General features: G+C 36.7%; 3 protein-coding genes across 6 annotated transcripts in view; 1 reads left to right on the forward strand and 2 right to left on the reverse strand.

Moving 5' to 3' along the window:
• The window catches only part of LOC124954396 (la-related protein 1B), a 31,573-nt gene that overhangs the window by 10,123 nt on the left and 735 nt on the right, over positions 1-20,715 (forward strand). For 2 of the 4 annotated variants that reach the window (XM_047507289.1, XM_047507290.1), the window contains exons 10-17: positions 96-253; positions 346-571; positions 654-824; positions 911-1,170; positions 1,281-1,441; positions 1,650-1,904; positions 2,272-2,405; positions 2,507-4,162. In XM_047507289.1, coding sequence (XP_047363245.1) covers positions 96-253; positions 346-571; positions 654-824; positions 911-1,170; positions 1,281-1,441; positions 1,650-1,904; positions 2,272-2,405; positions 2,507-2,992 — 1,851 coding nt within the window. In that variant the 3' untranslated portion in view covers positions 2,993-4,162. Of the gene's footprint in view, positions 1-95; positions 254-345; positions 572-653; positions 825-910; positions 1,171-1,280; positions 1,442-1,649; positions 1,905-2,271; positions 2,406-2,506; positions 4,163-20,715 lie in introns of those variants that run through there. The other 2 variants (XR_007102543.1, XR_007102544.1) reach the window with 2 other exon arrangements.
• Positions 8,552-12,134, reverse strand: LOC124954420 (PBAN-type neuropeptides-like). Its single transcript, XM_047507359.1, has 3 exons — positions 11,485-12,134; positions 10,960-11,193; positions 8,552-10,849 (listed from the first exon to the last, which is right to left on the reverse strand). Exons 1-3 carry the CDS (start codon positions 11,588-11,590, stop codon positions 10,623-10,625), a joined length of 567 nt encoding a protein of 188 aa, XP_047363315.1. The 5' UTR covers positions 11,591-12,134; the 3' UTR covers positions 8,552-10,622.
• On the reverse strand, positions 14,553-17,983 carry LOC124954411 (heart- and neural crest derivatives-expressed protein 1-like). Its single transcript, XM_047507342.1, has 3 exons — positions 17,490-17,983; positions 16,514-17,376; positions 14,553-15,406 (listed from the first exon to the last, which is right to left on the reverse strand). Exons 1-3 carry the CDS (start codon positions 17,569-17,571, stop codon positions 15,272-15,274), a joined length of 1,080 nt encoding a protein of 359 aa, XP_047363298.1. The 5' UTR covers positions 17,572-17,983; the 3' UTR covers positions 14,553-15,271.

The raw sequence follows: 20,715 nt of genomic DNA on the forward strand, positions 1-20,715 counted from the left end.
TATATGTATACGTACATGTATATGTATGTATATATATATATATGAGGATATGACATTGTATGGTGTAATATATGGCTTGTGATATGGTGTGACAGGTAAAAAGGAGAGTGAAACATTCGCATAGGGAAAAATCAGAAGATAAGGAAAAACCTGGAATTCATAAAAACGAGGAACGAGAAGAATTGGATTTCCAATTTGACGAAGAATTGGATACACCACCTCCAACTGGACGGCACAATGCTTTTTCCGAATGGTGAGAGAATTGTTCTTTTAACGGATATGATGATGGGTTTGTGATTAAATTGAATTCAATTGTTTTGAAAGAATGAAATATTTCTATTTCAGGTCAGAGGACGACGAAGACTATGAATTATCCGATAGGGACGTTAATAAGCTTTTAATAGTTACGCAAATGACTGTTCCGAATTCATCGAGGATACCTAAACACGAAGGTCATGATCGTACTGGTGATTGGACAACAAGAGTAAAGATGACACAGGATCTTGAACAGGCTATCAATGATGGATTGTATTATTACGAAGAGGATTTGTGGAACAAAGATGGGCAAAGAGTAAGAAATTGATGATTGCGCTAAAATGTCCAGTCTCATTTAATATGCAGAATCATTTTAATGAATCATCGTATATTTCCAGTATGGATCGTCCTCTTCAATTAATAATTACAAAACCGTAAATGTCATCAGCCAAGAGGATTTTGAGAAAATGGCCCCGAAACCTCCAAGAAAAACCAATCCTGAAGTTCCTCCACCTCCACCGTCTGCCGTCGAGGACTTGGACATTTCGCAACAGTCTCCTCCTGTTCAAGTACATGTTTTTCCTTTTTTTTCTTTTTCATCGTGTGATCATCGACTATAATGGTTCCTTGATTAACGTTTCTTTCGCCAAATTAGGTTCCTAACTCGTCAGAAGGCTCGAGTAAGAGGGAAAGAAAGAATGAAAAAAATCGTTGGAACGACAAAGCGAAAAATAGTAGAAGCGGAAGACGTGCAACTGTTCCAAGATTCTTTGCAGTAGTTAAGGATGAACCATCGGTTGATCCCCGAACGCCGCGAAAACGAAAGACTCGTCACAGTAATAATCCTCCTGTAGAACATCACGTTGGTTGGATAATGGATGTTCGGGAACACCGTCCACGTACTTATTCTACAGGGTACACAATTTTATTATTTACCGTTGTTCGTTGTATATATATATATATATATATATATATATATATATCACTTAGAAATATGTTCTCATGCGTTTTCTTGTAAATGACAGAAGCAGCGCTGGAACGAGCCCCAGTGAAAGTTATCTGGCAAGTAGTTACGGAAGCGCGCCTCAATCTTTACCGATATTCCAGCATCCCAGTCACGCCTTATTGAAAGAAAATGGATTCACTCAACAAGTCTATCACAAATATCATTCGCGTTGTTTGAAAGGTAATTTAAATAGATATTAAACTATTAATAATTAAATCTTGCTCGTACGAATTTGCAAAATGATGAATATTATATATTTTGTCTTCTTTTCCCGACTGAGGGACAAAGGTGAAGAGAATTTTAATCTGAAAGTTTATTCGTTTTCTCATATTAAATATATAATAATCCTACGAGAATCATTTACTGTGAAATTTTTCTTTTATCTTAGAACGCAAAAGATTAGGTATCGGTCAATCCCAAGAAATGAACACGCTCTTCCGCTTTTGGTCGTTCTTCTTGCGAGAAAACTTCAATCGTACGATGTACGAAGAATTTCGAAATTTAGCCAAAGAAGATGCCTTAGAGGGCTACCGTTACGGACTGGAATGTTTATTCAGATTTTATAGTTACGGTCTAGAGAGAAAATTCAGACCCCTATTGTACAAAGACTTCCAAATTGAAACTATATATGATTATGAAAGTGGTGAGTACATATTGATTTCGTTGAAGTTTAGATCACGTTTTTGTACATATACATAATAGGTTGTTTAGTTACGATAACCGGTTGGTGTTAGCTAAATGGTAACGATGTGCGAAAGTGAAAGAGTTATGACTTTTTTCTTTTTCTTTTTCTTTTTCTTTTTCTTTTTCTTTTTCTTTTTCTTTTTCTTTTTCTTTTCCTTTCTTTTTTTTTTCGTTTCTTCTTTTTCTCAAATACCGTGCAATTTTGTTGTTTTATGGATAGTAGAACGTAACTCGACAAAATATCTAACATATTAATGAATGTAATTAATATCATAGAAGTATTTATAATTAATCGTGTCTCTTCCTCCCACCTTCACGTTCGACAGGACAATTATATGGATTGGAGAAATTCTGGGCATTTTTGAAATACTACAAAAACTCTGACGAGCTTCACATTGATTCACAATTACAAGAATATTTATCCAAATTCAAGAGTATCGAAGACTTTAGGGTCGTAGAGGTATTTATCCTTTTTTTTTTTTTCTTTTTTTTTTTTTTTTATCTTTCTCTATTGTACGACCTCCGTACGGATGGCTAATTTCAATGAATGTTTCCAAATAGCCCCAGATTAATGAAATGCTCCAAGGATTCGCCACAAATGCTCGAGCACAGGCAGCGAAAAGACGTAACAGAAGTCTTTCCGAAAGTGGCAGTGGTAGTGGTACAGATGGTTCTCCAATAAGTAGAGTTCGACGGCTCTCGGGTGGTTCCAGTACGGTCACTTTACCAACATCCAATTCCGACGGTCCTAACAACCAAAAAACACGCGTAGACACCGTCAATATATCACATTTTCGTAGTAGGGCGGGTTCTTTCGGTTCCGGAAGATTGGGACATCCAAGACGAAAGAACGATCCCGCTTCGTCAAGTAGTCAGCGTGATCTCACTAAACAACAACCAAGAAGTAGACAAAATTCGTGTTCGCTCGCAAAGTCTTACGAGACGTGTAAGGCTCAAGGCACTGCCAGACATCAAACTAGTAACAAAAACGAACAGAAGTCTTTAACGAGTAAGGCAGAAGGGAGTTTGTCAATATATCAAAAGTGATTTGCTCGTTCGTATCACTTACGAACTATCATTTTCGTGCGGAAACATTGAAGAAGAGACAAGATGAGAAAAAGTCCTATCGTTTAAGACGGACTCGTGTAAATTCATGACCTTAACAAGGATCAACGAGCGATCAAGAGAGAGAGAGAGAGAGGGAGAGGGACAATGGTGTTCTTAAAAGAAATTGTGCAAGGGAGTAAACGTGAAAAAAGTATCGTCGTTGAAAGATCGATTGTGTCGTCGTTGGGACGATGACAGTATGTTTAAGCCTTAAACTGGTATTTCAAAGCTCCTCGCAGCGATACATCCTGTTCTGAGAATTGTGCGAATTATAAGGTACGTCGTTAGTCGTGAAAATGTTTTAGAATTTTATTTAATTTTTAAGATGATAATTTAACTCATTTTTCAATCCTTGCTTAGAGTGCTGTAGCTGTTATCGCGTGACAAATTTTTCCTCGATTCCACTAATATTTTAGGGGAACTAAAAAAAATTTTTGTTAGAGGAACTGTGAGAACGATTGAAAAAATCGATTGGTAAGAAAGCCAATCATAACCATTTCTGTGAAAGATCCAAATCCTTATTTTTTATTCCTTTGCGTGCATAATAATTATTTACCTCTGGTAAATGAGTAGTTAAAATTTCATTTTAAATCGATCTTTTACGGACGGATTAGCACGTTAAAAATTTTAAAAATTAAATTTATTAGTAAGCAGCGATGATAAAGAGAATCATTTTGAAGCAACAGAAGGAAGAAAAGAAAAGAATAAGGAAAATAATAAAGAAATAAAAGAAATCAATAGAGTTTTTCGCTAGTGCATGATCTCGTATATATACGGACATATACGATTTCGTAAGGTCTAAGATTATTAAAGGTTCGTGCGGCTTAAGATTCAATGATAATGTGGCATATATCGATTAGATAATTAAATAAATATCGACGAGACGATAATTACATAAATATTTATCGTCTGTCATTAATAATTTGCGCTGACAATATTTCATGCAAAATCAATTATATTTGTTATTTATTCATCAATTGGTTTAATGATTAACACAATTCAAGTTCTGATTATAGTAAAATTAATGTATCTCCCCCTATATATTTATGTTATTGTATCGTGTTACCATATAACAATTAATTAAAACGATAAGTGGAATTCTCACATAAACGTTTATCGTTTTTTAATGTTGACATGGCGAAAGAAACATTCTTACAAAGATGAGAACTTTAATTGTACATTGTTAAGCCAACTTAATATTTGAATAACAAATTTAATCGTTGATCGAATAAATTATTAACAACGGGCTGATAAATATAAACGAATGTTGCACTTTCGGTGAAACTTTCGCTTGTACATATTTATCGAATATATGCCATTTGGGAAATCACTCGATTAAACAAATAAAGATGAGGACGAAGAAAAAGAGAAGAGCCCGCAGAAGAGATTCATGAATGTTTCATCGAAATTGTGACGCTCGAGCATCATATACGGTGGTAGTATCTGTATATTTAAGGACGGTTATACTATTATCGCTATTATTATTACTGCTAGTGCTACTATTACTACTGTCATTATTAGTAATAATATTACTACTGCTGTTATTGCTACTATTAGTATCGTTACTGCAGACTACTATTACAGTAACGGGGTCAATGTGAAGACGAATGAAATATGCTAGGACTAAGCTGCTTAATCATTACAAATACAGCAGGAGAAAGATGTATCGAGGGGTTAGAATAATATTATTATCATTCTTATTATTATTATTATTATTATTATTATTATTATTATTATTATTATTATTATTATTATTATTATTATTATAACTGATAGTCGATAATGAAATTAGGACAAATAATTAGATTTTATATGTGAGTTTGATTTACTGTATTTAATTTATAGTGCATATTGGAAAAAATTTCGGTTCTTACGCGATATCGCTTATGATGAAGAATATGTAATGATTATTATTGTCGTTAAATGAAAAAGGAAAGAGAGAGGAAGAGAAAGTTGGAAAGATTTGAGTAAAAATAGCACATGTTTTTGATCGAGGCAGCATGAAATAAGAAGAAGGGAAAAGTTGTAGGTTTTCAATTAAAATCGCTGTTATTTTTTTTTCAAATAAGCATTGAAAATGCATATCCCAGGAGAAGTTTCCTATTTATATACGATCTTTTTCTTTTTTTTTTTTTTTTTTTTTTTTTTTTTTTTTCTTGTTTGTCCTATGAATTCGCGTGTACAGCGTGATGTAAATACAATTGCTAGAAAAAGTTTTATATATATATATATATATATATATATATATATATATATTTATATATATATATATATAGTTACAGAAAAAGCAAGTAGAAAAGAAATGATATTTAAATTTGCCAAATACACACACAATTTCTTCCTATAGGTACTAAGAAAACTATTATTCTAAACTGCGTCGAACGAACATGCTATAGAAGTGTGCCGAATTTCGTGCAATAGAGCCTACAATATCTAATTTTTTTCTGGTCTCACCGAAACATCTCTTGTTCTTTCATCTTTGTCGTTGAACAAGTTTTTTGGTTGTGTCGAGAGAAGAAATATTCCTTTTGTCGTTCACACGAGACACGTACAAAAGTACTTTGTTATAATAAAGAGCTTACCATTACTCTAACCGGATTAGATAGGAAAAATGTATAAAGTAATAACGACTGTTCGCCTCTTCTCATAATATTTTTTTTTATTTGTTAGTTGTTTATGCAGGCTATTTTATTTGTAAATTTTATATAATCGTACGTACGCGTACATGCAAAGAGAGAGAGAGAGAGAGAGAGAGAGAGAGAAAAGTTTCGCCGTCTAAACGATCTACATGAATCACTGCCGATAAAAGAAATATCGTTAAACAGTCAGGACGGTAAATTAGATAACGCGCTTCGCGTGAACTCGTTCGAACGCTTCGTATTTTAAAGAGAAGATGAGATAGAAAAAAAAACGTTCCTCAGGTAACGAAATAACTGTTTTTTGCAAGAAAATCATAAAGCTATGATATTACATACCTTCAACGCCGTGATGGATTTCGTGTTCATCATTAAAAGCATCTACTTGTTATTTATTTCGTGCCGTTCAATAAAAGTGATACGATAGATTTGTATATACGCGTATACGTGTACAGAGTGAATCATTTTTAATTTGGATAATGCCTTGAAAATAATGATTTCGTCATTTAGAAAAATTAATAAAACGGATATTTAAAGGTATCAAGGTATTTAAAAATGTCGGATGATTCGCTTTGTATAACGTGAAAAATGCTCTTGTAAATATCATGTTGTACGATTGTACTCAGAAAGAGATAAAATAACGAAACCGATTTATATTGTAGATCTTTTTTTCTTTTTTCATTTTTTAGAGAGAGAAAACTACAGAATGCAATACAAATGAAATTTGTAATAATTAGCAAACGCTTCTTTTCGATTGAGTTTCTTTAACGGCTCTTTTTTAATCTTCCAATAAGATAAAATGAAAAATATTTTAGTTACCTATGTTTTATGCATTTTACCATAATTCATATGTAAAAGTACATACGTAAACTAAATCTATACATACACATATATATATTTTATGTATGTATGTATGTATGTATGTAGGTATATAAAATGGCAGATAAAACGAACGATACATTATTTATGCTGCAAAAATCCGTTCATTGTTCAAACATGCCCTTTTTATTCTCATTGAAACGCACTAGTCACACGTACCGCATACATTATAACCGGTATAATAAAAACTGTCGAAAATATTGCATCGTATATGTATAAGGAAAAAGAGATGCATTTATTAAATACTAGTTATAATACGATTAAAATTAATTTCTTCGAAATGCTTACTACATTTTGATGGAAAAAAAAAAGGAAAGCATTTAGGCATCTCTTATATTTTTGTATTTCAAATACACGTAATCCTTTTGCGATAATAAAATTAATAGATTTTCGGTAGCACTTTGCAAATTGATAAGAGTTGAGAAGGGAAAAATTAAATTCGGTAATAATTTTCCTTTTTCCATTTCAATTTTTTTCCAACAAATTAACCTCGCATAAGGACGAACTTAAGCAAATTTCTAAAAAAAAAAAAAAAAAAACTATTCTTCGGTCTTCAGTCGACGTTTTGCTTAAAAATTATGAATATATGTAAAATCGAAAATATAACCGATGAGTCACATCTGCGGATGAAGAATTAAACGTGAACTAGCACAAACTAATAATTACACACTTAATATCCAGAAATAAAAAGAATGAAAAAAGAATGAATGGCTCATAATGTACATATTTCTTTCATAATCTTTGGTTGCCATTTCATAAGCGACGATATTTGATTTTATTTTTAAACGAATTAAATAATAGTAACTTAACACGGGCGCGCTATAATATTACGATGACAACGTTCTATAAATGTAAGATTTTAGAATTAGATTCGTATGATTAAGTTTAAAAGTCGGTCAGAAAATGAGCCAATAAACTTTATGGCGTCCTTCGAGATATAACATACCTCTATATGTTATATCTACGATAAAATATAATGTTGTAGATATAATGAGAAATATTTTCCCACGAAATGCGGGAGCCTATCATAATATAAAAAATAGATCTTTTGCATTGGATTATTTTCAAATGGTGCACGATCGACTTCTTCCCTGATATAAAAAAAAAAAGAAAAAAGGTAATTTTGTAACACATAGTACATTTGTAAATAGCCACATATTTCCGTAAGGACATGCACGCGCATACACACACACACACACACAGGAACAATCGCAATTTGTGTTGCAAAAAACCGAAGAAGAAGAAGTGTATAATAAATATAGAAAAATATTAAGATACAGAGACTACATAGATAGACTTACGTACTGGATGCAAAAGATCATATGCACGGAATCGTACGTATACATCGTTATTTAGTTTTGCTGCTAATAATTCTTAATTTTATACTTAAGGCTTGCATTATTATATGAAAAAAAAAGGGTGAGGTTAACGGTTAATAAAAACAAAAAAAAAATAAAAAAATGTGTAAGAAATCCGCGCGCGCATATATATATACACATACATATATAAAAGCAGCTGCTAAAAAGAAATGATTATATATACAGGCAACCCCTCTTATAATACGGTTAATTTGTACCGTTGCCTGTACATATACAATGCATAAATATTATACACAAATATACACACATTATATAGAGAACTTATACGGTCTCAGTGTGTAAAGTTAATTTCGTGGTGATGCCACTCTCCGAGCGAAAATTACGACGACCTCTATTTGTTTATTTAACTTGTACGAAAAGCGAAGGGAAGGAGAAAAATAAGAGCAAAGTCACGAATCTCCGGCAAAACGTTTGAATCAACTGCCTTGAGTTTGTACAGATACTGTCCCCCCTTTCCCCCTACCCCTACATTGACTTTTCTCCTCTCTGCTCTCATTATTACGTACTTTCTATTGTTGTATATATCGTATTTTTCTTCATCGATTCCTTGCTTTCATCTATTAGTATGTTTGTATATAAGTAATATGTTTGTATGTAGTAAATAATTTTTCTTTTTTTCTTCTTTTTTTTTTATTTTTATTTTTTCTTATTTCATTCATATTAATTCTACGTGTACGTATCGATTAGGATTTCGTTAAATATAAATATTTGATTTTTTCGTCGAGTTATCATCGAAGGAAAAAGAAAAAATAAACGGTAAAGCTCTCGACTCACGGAATTAATGTTATCCTCGATCCTTCGTAAAATCGTGCGGAAATAAACGGAAATAAATCGTGGACAGCTCGTGGTTGTGAGAATTTTGTTAATATTCAATGGGAACAGAGTAGTTCGCATAAACGTATGTCGCGCAGTATTCCGAGAACGGAAACGATTCACTGTCCGGTAAAGAGAAAGAAGAAGATAAAGAAAACTTGCAGATTAAGCTTAATTCTAAATAAAGAAAAGGAAGGAAAAGAAAAAGTAATAATTATAAATAAAATAAAACTCGCAGCAGGTTTTCGTTCGTGCAATTGTGCCTTCAATCGAGATTTTACTTGCGAATACTCATGAATACGTCGTACCATCTTCCACGTTTCAATTTTATGTGTCGAAAATGCGGGAAGAATATTAAAAAATATACTTAGTGCAGCTTGCGTGAGAGAGAAAGAAAAGGTCGAGAAAAAAAATGAGAAAAGAACGAAAGCTAGGATTTAAGCAAGCGAGAAAAGTCTTCGCAACGAGCTAAGAAAGAAAAGGAAAAACATAGACGGACAGAGAAAAGAGTGCTAGTTAGTTAAATATATAGAAAATTGTTAGAAAAAGAGAGAGAGAAAGAAGAAACACTTTCGACCTTTATGTTTGGCGAAATTTTTAAATATTTTTTCAAATGTAGGTACAACATAACCCGTATACAATGATTAACAATAACAGACCGTAGACGTACGTATTTGTTATTACGAGATATGACTCGAATTGCGATCCCTCGTTTCACGATAATTAATAGTCATGTCAGCCATGTACATAGATATATAGTTATACGATAAACATACTTAACGATAAGACTTAGATGCTGAGTTAAATTAAATTAAGCTAGAAAATGCAGTTTAAACGATAATAATAATAATAACAGTTATAGGTTGATCGAACGATGCGTGCACGCGCGCGCGCGTGTGTGTATGTATGTGTGTGTGTGTGTGTGTGTGCGTTTAAATCTACTGATAATACGTGACGTATGAATGAATTTTGAATCTTGTACGCGTAGCTGGAAGTTGTAACGTTTGTGAATATATAAATAATAAAAAAGTCAAAAAAACCGAGCACAATCCGAATCTTTAATTTCGCTCAACAAATACCGCATTTGTCGCGTATGTCGAAGAAGAAGAAAAAAGAAAAGGGTCGCTAATTTTCCTTTTTATATTTTCTTTCTTTTGGTTTTTTTTTATTATTATTAATTACTTAAATGGACAAATTACCCAATTATCATTTTGCATTGAATCGGTTTAATTCGATCGGATAGAAAGAACGTCTCTTTTCCGTTTCTCGTAGACGGAAAATTTTGTTTTTTACCGATCGTTTTTGCTCGCAAGTTTACATTCGTAAATGTTAACTGGATTCGTTGCTTTTATTCGTCGTCGAAATAAATCGAGGTAATGGGTTAACTCCGTATCTTCTATACGTTCCCGGTGTTTTCGTGTTTTATGATTACGAGCTGTATCTAACGTTACCACATGGCCCATCGGTACGGAGCGCTGCTCGAGGAATTACCCCTAAATGCACCGTGCTCCATCCTCCTCTTCCCTTCATTCTTTCTTCCTTTCTTTCTTTTTCTCTCTCTCTTTTTCTCTCTCTCTCTCTCTCTCTCCTTCTTCTCCTACCAATAATAATATCTTCGAGCAATAATACACACCCCCTTTTTTTTTTTTTTATCTACGCTACGCGAACGTAAATATCGCGTTTCGATATGATTATTTTTTGACGTCTTAAGAAAGATAGGATCGAAATGAAATAAATGAAGGATTGCAAACAAACGTGAATACTTTATTTCTTAGTAATTCCAATAAGACGTTGGTTAATCGAATCTCTCTTGTTTTATAAGTTTCGGGAGTTAACTATGGGCTATTATTCTTTTTTCCTTTCCTAAAACGGCGGAACGCGCGATCGATGAGCAAACCGCGATGAAATCGTTAAAGGGACTCGACGATTTCCGCGATTAATCGCCAAAGAAAATGGTTCGTTGGAAAACGTCCCTTCGTCTTGTGCGCTCTCCGAATTCTTCGAAGCTAAATATTTGGTAAAAAGTTCGTTTTCATCGTAATCTCCTTCTTGATTGACCTTGACTCGATTAGTCGTTCGTCCCTTGTCGCCTGTAGAAGATCAATCCACAAATATAAATTTTCATTTATTACTTTTAATATTAACAAATTATAATCTGCTTACTTTCAGCTATTTTCCTTGATCGAATTTTTTCATTTACCTGATAAAGCGACAATAGTCCAATCTGAATCGTCGAAAGCATTTGCGACAGCCTCCAATTCGGTGTCCATACCCGTTCTACCCTCAAACTTTCGACGTTTTCCAAGTCGAGGTCCGAACCACATCCCGCTGCTCATCTTTTGCGTAGTCCTCTTTATGCATTTTCCTTCAGTACACGAACGAAAATCGTTGTCCTGCGTTCTGTCGTTCGACATGCTCGCTACATCTCTTGAATCTAAAAAAAAAGAAGGCAAAACTAAGGGACACTCCTCAACATAATATTCCAAAAAAGAAAAAAGCACGTCAAACTTTAAAGACGCATCGTTCTCAATGAGTTTGACAAAGAAAGCTTGACTTGATTTTGTCAGAAATCACCGAACGTTGTTCCTTCCAATTATCGTTTTCGCACAAAACTGTCGCTAATTCAACGCACTCTTACCGATTGAAAAACATTTAAAACAATGCATATAAAATAACATTATACAAAAGGGTACTTTGAAAGGAAGAAAAGAGGAAGGAAACTTACCGTATTCCGCGGTTGTACAGGACGTCAAGAAGAAGAATAATACAAGAAGATAGGAATAAGAGAAGGTCCCCAATGTCCAGGGAAATTTGCCGATGAATTCGATCATCTCTTCTCCCGCGTTGGATGTTGTTACTTGTCACAGTTTCCTCGAGAAGCTCTCGGAACGGATTGGTGCCGATACAGCAGCGATCCTGAGGTTTTATAGGGTTGCGCCGAGGTATCACCGGGCGTTGTCACAATATCACCCTCACCCTTTGCGTCTTCCTCGATCTTGTCGAAGGAATAATGCGCTAAGAGAGATAAAGAGAGAGAGAGAGAGAATATCGAACAATCCCACGGGGGTAATCTCGGTGAGCGTCGTGGCAATTACTCTCCATTTGAATCAAAAGTTACGCTCTTCCATACGTAATGAGAATTCGTTTCTCTTTCCTTCTTGTTTTTGAGCTCTCCTACCCACGTTTCACTCTCCTTTCCGTGTTCTTGCTATCCGTTATTACCGAATATATTTTTTATACTTACAGAAAAAATTTTTATTTATTTAGAATTATCTAAATGAAGAAATTTTTAAACAATCGATACATATTCGTTGAAACGTTCGCGTTTAATTATTTTCGATTGTATATAATTTTAATTCATCTATAAAATAATTTTAATGTCGTCTCTAGAACGTTGCAATATACAATATAATATGAATATACATATATATATATATATACATATATATATATATATATATATATATTATATATATATATATACATATATATATGTATATTGTTTTCAGATTTCTTCGAAACTCTCGATAAAATGGATTCTCATCATGAAACGTGCGCATTTGTCGCACCCCATACAGCGCGATAAATGAAAAGCGTTACTCCGTTCGAAAGCAAAGGGCAAATCTCTCGGTTATCCAATTCAATTTGTGAGTCTACGAGATTGACTCCTCCCGTTGCTATATAAGAGACCGATCTTCGCTTCTCTGCGGCATTTCGAAAAAGGTCGTCGAGCTAAACGGATTTACCTATTATTTTATTTCCTTTATTTTCCGTATGAACACGTCTACGTTGTACATTTCGTGAAGTAATTACTTTTATCGTATCTTTTATTTAACGTTCTTTTCGTTACTTTTTTGTTACAGAATTTGATTATATTTTTTTTTCTTTTTGTTTTTTTTACTTTTTTCTTTGTTTTTTTTTTTACTCAAAATTACAATACATATCGCAAGTGATATTATAGCTTTTAGCGTTAGCTCACGTCTCGCGACATCTTTGTCGAGTTTATAATTCTCTCTCTTTCTCTCTCTCTCTTTTTGATATAATGTCTCCTACGAAATCCGAGAGGACGCGATATTTTGTCATGGTTGAAACAATATACACGTCGATGGAACGACCAAAACGCATCTCGCACGATCGAATAAGGTCCTCCGCACATGCGGACCGATGCGTTTTTTCAGTGGGATTTAAGTGGCTGCGCAGCTCCTTACATTTACGTACATACACATATACGTGGACTTTGATACTCGTCAAAGCAAATAAACGTTCGCGGCTTGGTGCTATTGTTGTTGTTGTTGTTATTGTTGTTGTTGTCGTCGTTTTTTCTTTACATACCGAGACGATTACTCGACAAGAACGTATCCGAGACGTTCCCACGTCTTATGAATTATATTATTCCTATTAAGAGTGCGGTTGATAGTCGAGATTAATTAAACGATAGAAAATTGACATCCGCAACATTCTTACGATCGTATCGTTTCAAATGCTCTAAGGGTTCACACAATAGAAAGAGAATAAGGTAGGATCTAGAGAGATATACGATCTTAATGACGATTAAAAATTTTAATTACAATTCAAATACTAAAGTGTCGCTCGATCGTAATATATAAAAAGATATTCAAAGAGCGTAACTTAATCTTTCCACGAGCTCGATCAGCCTTCACCGACCCTTTCGTTTTCACGGATTCGGAGGAGACGCTTTGCTTATCTCAGGCAGCATCACTTCGGGATGCTACCGAGAATAACCAAGTTCTTTAGGTAACGCAGGAGTGTTTACACCGCAACGTCCGACTACGGGAGGTGTTCTGGGCTTCGTCAAAGCACAAGTTTACAAAGATTCACCTTCTCTCCTGCGTTTAACACCTTCCATTGGCTTCCTTACCATATATCTCTTTGGTGCTCTTTCCTTCTCCACGATTAAAAAACGTTCACGAGGAATCTAGGTGACGTTAAATGAAACATATCGAGGCTATGTTGATAGTAAGTATCATTTTCAAATTCGTCTAACGCGTCGATGAAAGAAGATCAGAATAAATATACGATGATGATACGATACAGTGATAAACTCTTTACCGATTACAATAAATAAATGACAAACGACAAACTAAGCTTGGCCGTCGATGTATTTACAAAGCGAACTCCTCGTAATCTTCGACACAATGTCCGTCGAACGAGCTCTATTCGATGCCCGCAAATATTTAGTCTCTCGTTAGCGAGTCGTCGAGAGAGATCGTTATGCGATACTTTTTAATCGAGTATAACTCATAACGATGACACTTTGACTTGGCTCTTAACGCGTTACGAACGATCGACGAGATATCTCGCGTTCGTAAAGATTATGACTCATTTTGTAAATACGTATACACTTGGATTGCATACGTAGAAAATGTGAAAATGATTCCGCGAAGGGACACTTTGATGTCAAGTTTGTTCAATTTTCTCAAAGTTACGGGTATCGAGATCGAAGGTCGTTACGTTATTGCGTGTCGACGGAGGAACATGTTTCTCGTTCTTTCCTTTTTTTTTCTTTCTTTTTCGTTTCTTCTTTTTACGACAGGAGCAGGGACCTATCGGAGCGACGAAGAGACAGCGCCAAAGTAGTGGCGCCAGGATATCGAAGAAACCCGAGACCCGACTGTCTTGGACAATGATTTCTCAGCGTGCAGCATGCTCGTGGAAGGCACATTTGTGTCGTAAAAATTTTTGGAAGAAACTGCAACTTGACTTCCTGCATTTGCGGGCACGTGTGAAAAAGCAAATGAAGATGGCGTGTGATAGAATAAATAGCGATAGAAATCTTGGTGATACGACGTTTTTATTATTGCCGATTGATATCTTTTACAGGACTTTAAGACTTAAAAGCTATCACCAAATATCAGCCCGAATTAACTTTCTTTTTTTTTTGTTGTTCTTATATTTAGGTATAGAAAAGTATGCGAGAGAACTGATATGTTTTACGATAACGTTGTCATTTCTGATAGTCTGAATAAATAGGCAAAACATTGTCCGTCGTACAAGTCGTTACGTTTTTTAAGAAAATTTGCATGGAGTGAAATTACAGCTATGATAGCCTTTAAGGGTTAACGGTGCTTTATACAAAAGTTTACAAACGAATCAAAGAGCGAGGATTCTTAATAATAGAAAGGAATCTCAAAGAGATCAAGTATTTATCTAAACTCGCTTACAAATTATTAAATGTCAGGAGGACCGCAAGCCGTTATTATCCTCTTTTCTCTCTTCTCTCTCTCTCTCTCTCTCTCTCTCTCTCTCTCTCTTTCTTTCTCTCTCTCTCTTTCTTTCTCTCTTTCTCTCTCTCTTTCTCCTTTTCCTTGTAACGATATGCTAAATTGACGAGCAACTAAAAGCAACGAGCATTCTCTATTTACACATAAATTTAAACGCGAAATATGTACAACGCGCGAGAGATCTCTTTCATTTTTACAATAATCGTTTATAAATAAATTTTTAATCCGTTCTAAGGCGAACGTCAAATAATGAGTTTTTCGATCTTTGATTTATTGCATTTGATTCGTTGGCGATTCTTGCTTCAATTCCAGGGCCCACATGTGTTGCGGCCATCCCGTTCGGCCTTTGCTCTTGGACGATTCTTCGTGAGCTACGTTCGAAATAGATTGCAAACACGTCTCGCTCTGAAAGTACAAGAAACGAAAAGAACAAAAAAATGATAGTGTTCTCGAATTCGAACGTAAAGCAACAAAATAACGATAGTTGCGTTAGCTGACCGACATATATGCTTTGCTTGTGTAAGGAATGTCAATGAAAAAACTAAGCAAAGTTCGGTAAAATCGATGATGCGGTCACGAATAACGATAGGATTCGATTCAAAAGGAAGACTCTTCGTGGGTGGTACAGCCAGATGGAAAATTGGATAAACCACAAAGCGTAGGGTCGAAAGAAAAATATTTCCACGCGCCGGTATTAAATTTAATGAAGCCAATTCGACGATCCGACGCGACGCTCACGTTCACGGACACTTTCGGGAGAAACCAAAAAATGTTTGGATTAAAAGAATTCATCAATAAAAACGACGAGTTTTCTTTATCTTTCGTTGAAACGTTCGACTCGACTCCGTATAATTTCGAGCGGATCCCGATTCTCTTTTTTCTACGATTAACGCGAAGAAAAAAAATTTGTGGATCCGCGAGTTGACCGTATATTAACCACTTGAATTCGATGCAATGAACATTTTTTTCTTCCCTCTCCCTCTTTCCCCCCCCTCTCTCTCTCTCTCTCTCTCTCTCTCTCTCTCTCTCTCTCTCTCTCTCTCTCTCTCTCTCTTTCTCTCTCGACGCGTCTCAGAGGCACGTCGATGGATTTAAGGTCGAGTCTCGTAGGGGGGAATCTCTTCCCGATTAAAGAGGCCAATGTTTAGTTTGGAGTAACGCTTACCGAAAGCATTTATGAGAGAGATTTAAGAAGAAAGGTCCTCGGTCGCTCGAGAGTACTAATTTAACTCTTGCTCCATTAGATTAGAAAAGGTTAGAAAATAATGAAGAAGTACGAAATACATTACATCTCGTTCTCGTCCTATTATCGTGGCCAGAAGATTTAGTGACAAGTCGGGAGAAGGCAACAAATTAGTCGAGACAAGCAAGTTGAACGTTTACGAGCAGTATAAATCTCATTTCAAGTTAGCTGGCTAGAGCGTTAAGTTACTCTAAGAGGAACGCGTCTCGCTAGACGAACGGTCTAAATTCATCGGAGTGGAAGAGTCAATGTTTCAAATTCAAACTCACCTGACTTGATTGGGCGTTCTTGTTTCTCCTACCGTTGGACAATATCTCGGCACGGAAAGTTTGAGGCTCCTCGCTTTCGTCGCTTTCCAATACGGCCATCAAATATCCGATATACGAGGCAGCAAGCCTCAATGTCTTTATCTTCGAGAGCTTCGTGTCCGCCGGTACATTCGGAATGCAATCCCTTAGATCCGCGAAAGCATTATTAATGCTCTGAGTGCGTCTTCTCTCTTTTTTATTAGCCGTATTACGGCGTTTAGGCCTAACCATCGGGTTGCCCTCCCTTGCAGCTTGATGCTGAAGATGTTGCTGAAGAGATCCGACGCCAACGCCGACACCGACACCGACGCCGACACCGACGCCGACGCCATTTAACGAAACTGCTGAACCACCGGCACCTCCGACACCGGCCATCGTAAATTCGTCCCCTCTACGTTGATTGTGCTGCTGCTGCTGTTGTTGTTGCTGTTGCTGTTGTTGTTGTTGTTGTTGTTGTTGTTGTTGTTGTTGTTGTTGTTGTTGTTGTTGTGGCGGCTGCTGCTGCTGCGTTTGTTGTTGCTGATGATGCGTTTCTTGATGATGAGGATGCTGCGGATGATGAGGATGATGGTGATGATGATGATGATGATGATGATGGTGCTGTTGTTGTGGGTACAACAAAGTAGAGTAATGTTGTGCACCGTTCGCGCTTGGATGTACGTATTGTTGAAGAGCTGAGTAATTTGAATCCTGAACACCGATCTCTTCTATCAGAGGTGGCGTAGAGGCCGTTGGGCTTCCTGCGCCCGAACTACCACCAGAGATACCGGAATCCGCCCCCCAGTACGTCGATTGGTTATCCGAGTCTGGACCACCGAGTGGACCTGGAGGAGGATCAAACGATTACGTTTATAGATTGAAAAACATTTTCCTTTATAAATGAGAGAAAAAAACGAAAACTCATGATAATGATATCATCGTGAAAAGTCAAACGTACCGTAAGGAAGCTGGGTGACATAATTGCACGGCTGATGCCACTGTGGATAATAGTCCGATTGAGCGTCGAATCCACCGAGCATTTTCGCGATCACGATCGCGTGATCTTGCACGATTTTTCGATGACAACACACACAAGGATGAACAAAAATGTAATTTCACAAGATAATAAACGTAAAAAGATCTATCACAGTGTCGCGAATTATAACGCGCAAAATAGGAAGGAGTCTGGTTGGCGTATGGAATATCAGTGAATACGAAATATCATTCTTTCGCGAATGGTTGCTTCATCGAATCGATGATGCGCTTTCGGATGCAGTCGCGGGGTCACTGAGAAGGATGATCACCGAGTACTCTGCCAACCGACATGGAAGCTAAAGCTCTCAAGGTCGTCTGGCGAACGAGATCATGGGTGGGATCGCAAGGGCGGAGCTCGGTTTCGTCTACGCCTCCGTGGAGGGTCTCTCTCCCTGTCGAGATGCTGCCTGCCAAGCTGTAGCCTCTCGTGCTTCCGATTCAATTAGCAAATTGAACGGGCGATACGTCCGTGCCCTCCACCCTGCGCGCGCGCGCCTCTTTTCGTCCTCAACGACGATGACGACGACCTCGAGATAGGATTTTAAGATTTACGATCGATCGAGACGAAAAGCCGATCTAATTTCTTCGACGCTTATTCGTAATCGAATTAATCGTCATATCCGTTGGCGGGTGGTTGATCTTTAGAAAAAAAAGAAGCAAAGAGAAACAAAATTTCGTCAAAGGGATTTCACTGAGACCGGTAGCAAGAGTCCCGGAGGGACCGTTTCATTGGCTGAACAACCTGCTCGCATAAATAAGGCCAACTTCCGCCCTTCGTTTCTTATATGAAAAAAGGAGAGAAAAAAGGAAATATTTGTCTTCGGGATCATACCTTAACGATCATCGAAATTACGTCATGTCGTTCCATCACTGTTCTTCGTAAAACCGATCAAGTGCTTTGTTATTAACGTTCAGATTGCAGCAAAGTTAGAAAAAAAAAAAAAAGAAAGAAAGAAATGGATGAGCCCTGGCCGATAGGCAAGGGCATCTGGCTTTTTATTTTCAAAAGATAACAGATAGCACTCGTGGATGCATTTAGAACGATCGTGATCGTTCTCGTTACGGCGCTATGATTAAAAGGAAACAAAAAAAAAATGAATTTCTTGTCTAGGGCCAAGATTTTTTTTCTCTTTTTTGCCGATCTCTTCTCTTTTTTTTTGTTTTTTCTTTTTCTTTTTCTTTTTTTTTTTCTTATTATCATCATAGCGGACCCACAAACTTCCGGAACACCTCAGACGAACACAACTTGGACTTATCCTTTTTTTAGACACTTACTTCGCCATACTAAGATAGGAGGAGAAAGTGATTGGTCGAGTGGCCGACCGACCGTGGCAGGGAGCTGCTTCTTGACAGAGCACGAGATTCCGTCAAAGGGAAATGCCGCAAAGATTGTAGAAGCACTTATATGACGATTAATTCTCGTCTCTTTGATGCTCCGCTGCCACGCTTACCTTCAACCAAAAGCATAAAAACATAACTCGTAACTTGGCCTGAACAAATGACATTTTGATCAAGATCACAGGAAAAGCCTCAAGTATAAGTGAGAAAATAAATTGTTGGAGTAGGCGCCTACTTTCCATCATTCATTAAATTAAGTAATAAAGCAATAATCGTGATAGTTTGGGTAAGAGGAACAAAGGAGGGGCCGAAGATGAATGGCGCAGTCGAATCAGCTCTTTCACAGCAATCGGAACGGCGGTCCCCTTGAAAGAGCAAGAGAGAGAGAGAGAGGTTCGGTTTCTGCTTTTCCGGGGGTGTAAAAGGGGCTGATGCTCTTACTCTCGCTTCTTGAAAAGCAGCTAGTTGTAGTCCAGGGGTGCGTAGTCACTTTTGCGTTACCGCGACGCAATCCAGAACACCTCTAATCGCCTCTAATCGCTTCTAATCGCTCCCACCGTACGCGTCAGCTCTGGAAAACCGCAGAAACCATTCCAGCATGATTTATAACATTCTTCTTTTCATTCCTACATTCTCTGCGAGAACCGAGAACGAAATTTTCTTCGTATGTTATTATATAATTAATTAATAACGATCGAAACAACTCATTGGCTCGTATAAATATTGTTGTGTTTATCAGGATCGCTTGTTGGTCCTAATAATTAGGAGAATCAATGAATATTTTAACGTACTAATAATTAGGTCACTCGTTTGCTATGACGTTGGAGAATGTTTAAGGAAATATGTTTATCGAAGGAATACACAAAGCACGCGTGCCGGTCTCGTGGCTCGTCGTTTCCGGAAGTCTAACGATACATCGACACCTTGACTAATTATTATTCTCGCCGTTAAGTAGGCCATTTTTTCCTTCTCGAATAGCAGCACCGATGGACGCAAACAGGAGGTTCTACTATGCTCTCTCTCTCTCTCTCTCTCTCTCTCTCTCTCTCTCTCTCTCTTTTTCTCTCTTTCTCTCTCTCTCTCACATACTCACGCGCGCGCGCTCTTTCGATGCTCCATGTTTCTGTGCTTTCTCTCTGCACAGCTACCGAAATTTATTTATTTTTCCGTCGATGACACGTGCTTCCTTCTCCCTTTTTCTTCTTTCTCTCGATTCTAACTCTCTCCTTAACTACAATATTTGACAAAAAACGGATGTTTCTTTCGTTGATTTCTTAGTTAATAATCGTATTTGTGAAATGTAAAAGAGCTTATCTACTACTATTTTGGAATTTTTATCAATTTATATACGTCTCTTTTTCTTTCGTGCATGAGCTAGCGATAAAAAAAAGGTAGTCGATATCACAACGCATTTCTTCGGCGGTCGATTAAAAAATTAATTACTTAACGGAGAACCGAGGAGAAGTCAGGAGACCGAAGTAAACGGTAAAATCCGTGAGAGAGAGAGAGAGAGAGAGAGAGAGAGAGAGAGAGAGAGAGAGAAAGAGAGAGAAAGAAGCAAGAAGCGAAGGGAGAAATTCAGGGGGCCATGTGGCGTTTCACGAGATATCAAATCATACCGCGCGTACGCCATGCCGCCCCCTAAATATAGTTTATTGCGTTACCGGGTATTAATGGAGGCTTCTATAGAAACGCGAACGTAGTCGACTCGATGTTGTTGCTCTTCGATATCGAGAAAGTCGAGAGAAAACAAATTTGAGAAGCAGCCAAAAAAGAAAAAAAATATACCGCGTGATGATGAACTAATCGAG

This window comes from Vespa velutina, chromosome 15 (genome assembly GCF_912470025.1).
Source record: "Vespa velutina chromosome 15, iVesVel2.1, whole genome shotgun sequence".
Taxonomy (NCBI): Eukaryota; Metazoa; Arthropoda; class Insecta; order Hymenoptera; family Vespidae; genus Vespa; species Vespa velutina.

Coding starts and splice junctions, on each gene's coding strand:
- LOC124954420 (XM_047507359.1), bottom strand. CDS start 11,590: ATGATCGAATTCATCGGCAAATTTCCCTGGACATTGGGGACCTTCTCT. Junction 11,194..11,484: donor CTGTACAACCGCGGAATACG/GTAAGTTTCCTT, acceptor CTTTTTTTTTAG/ATTCAAGAGATGTAGCGAGC. Junction 10,850..10,959: donor GACTATTGTCGCTTTATCAG/GTAAATGAAAAA, acceptor GATCTTCTACAG/GCGACAAGGGACGAACGACT.
- LOC124954411 (XM_047507342.1), bottom strand. CDS start 17,571: ATGCTCGGTGGATTCGACGCTCAATCGGACTATTATCCACAGTGGCAT. Junction 17,377..17,489: donor TGTCACCCAGCTTCCTTACG/GTACGTTTGACT, acceptor ATCCTCCTCCAG/GTCCACTCGGTGGTCCAGAC. Junction 15,407..16,513: donor AGAACGCCCAATCAAGTCAG/GTGAGTTTGAAT, acceptor TTGTACTTTCAG/AGCGAGACGTGTTTGCAATC.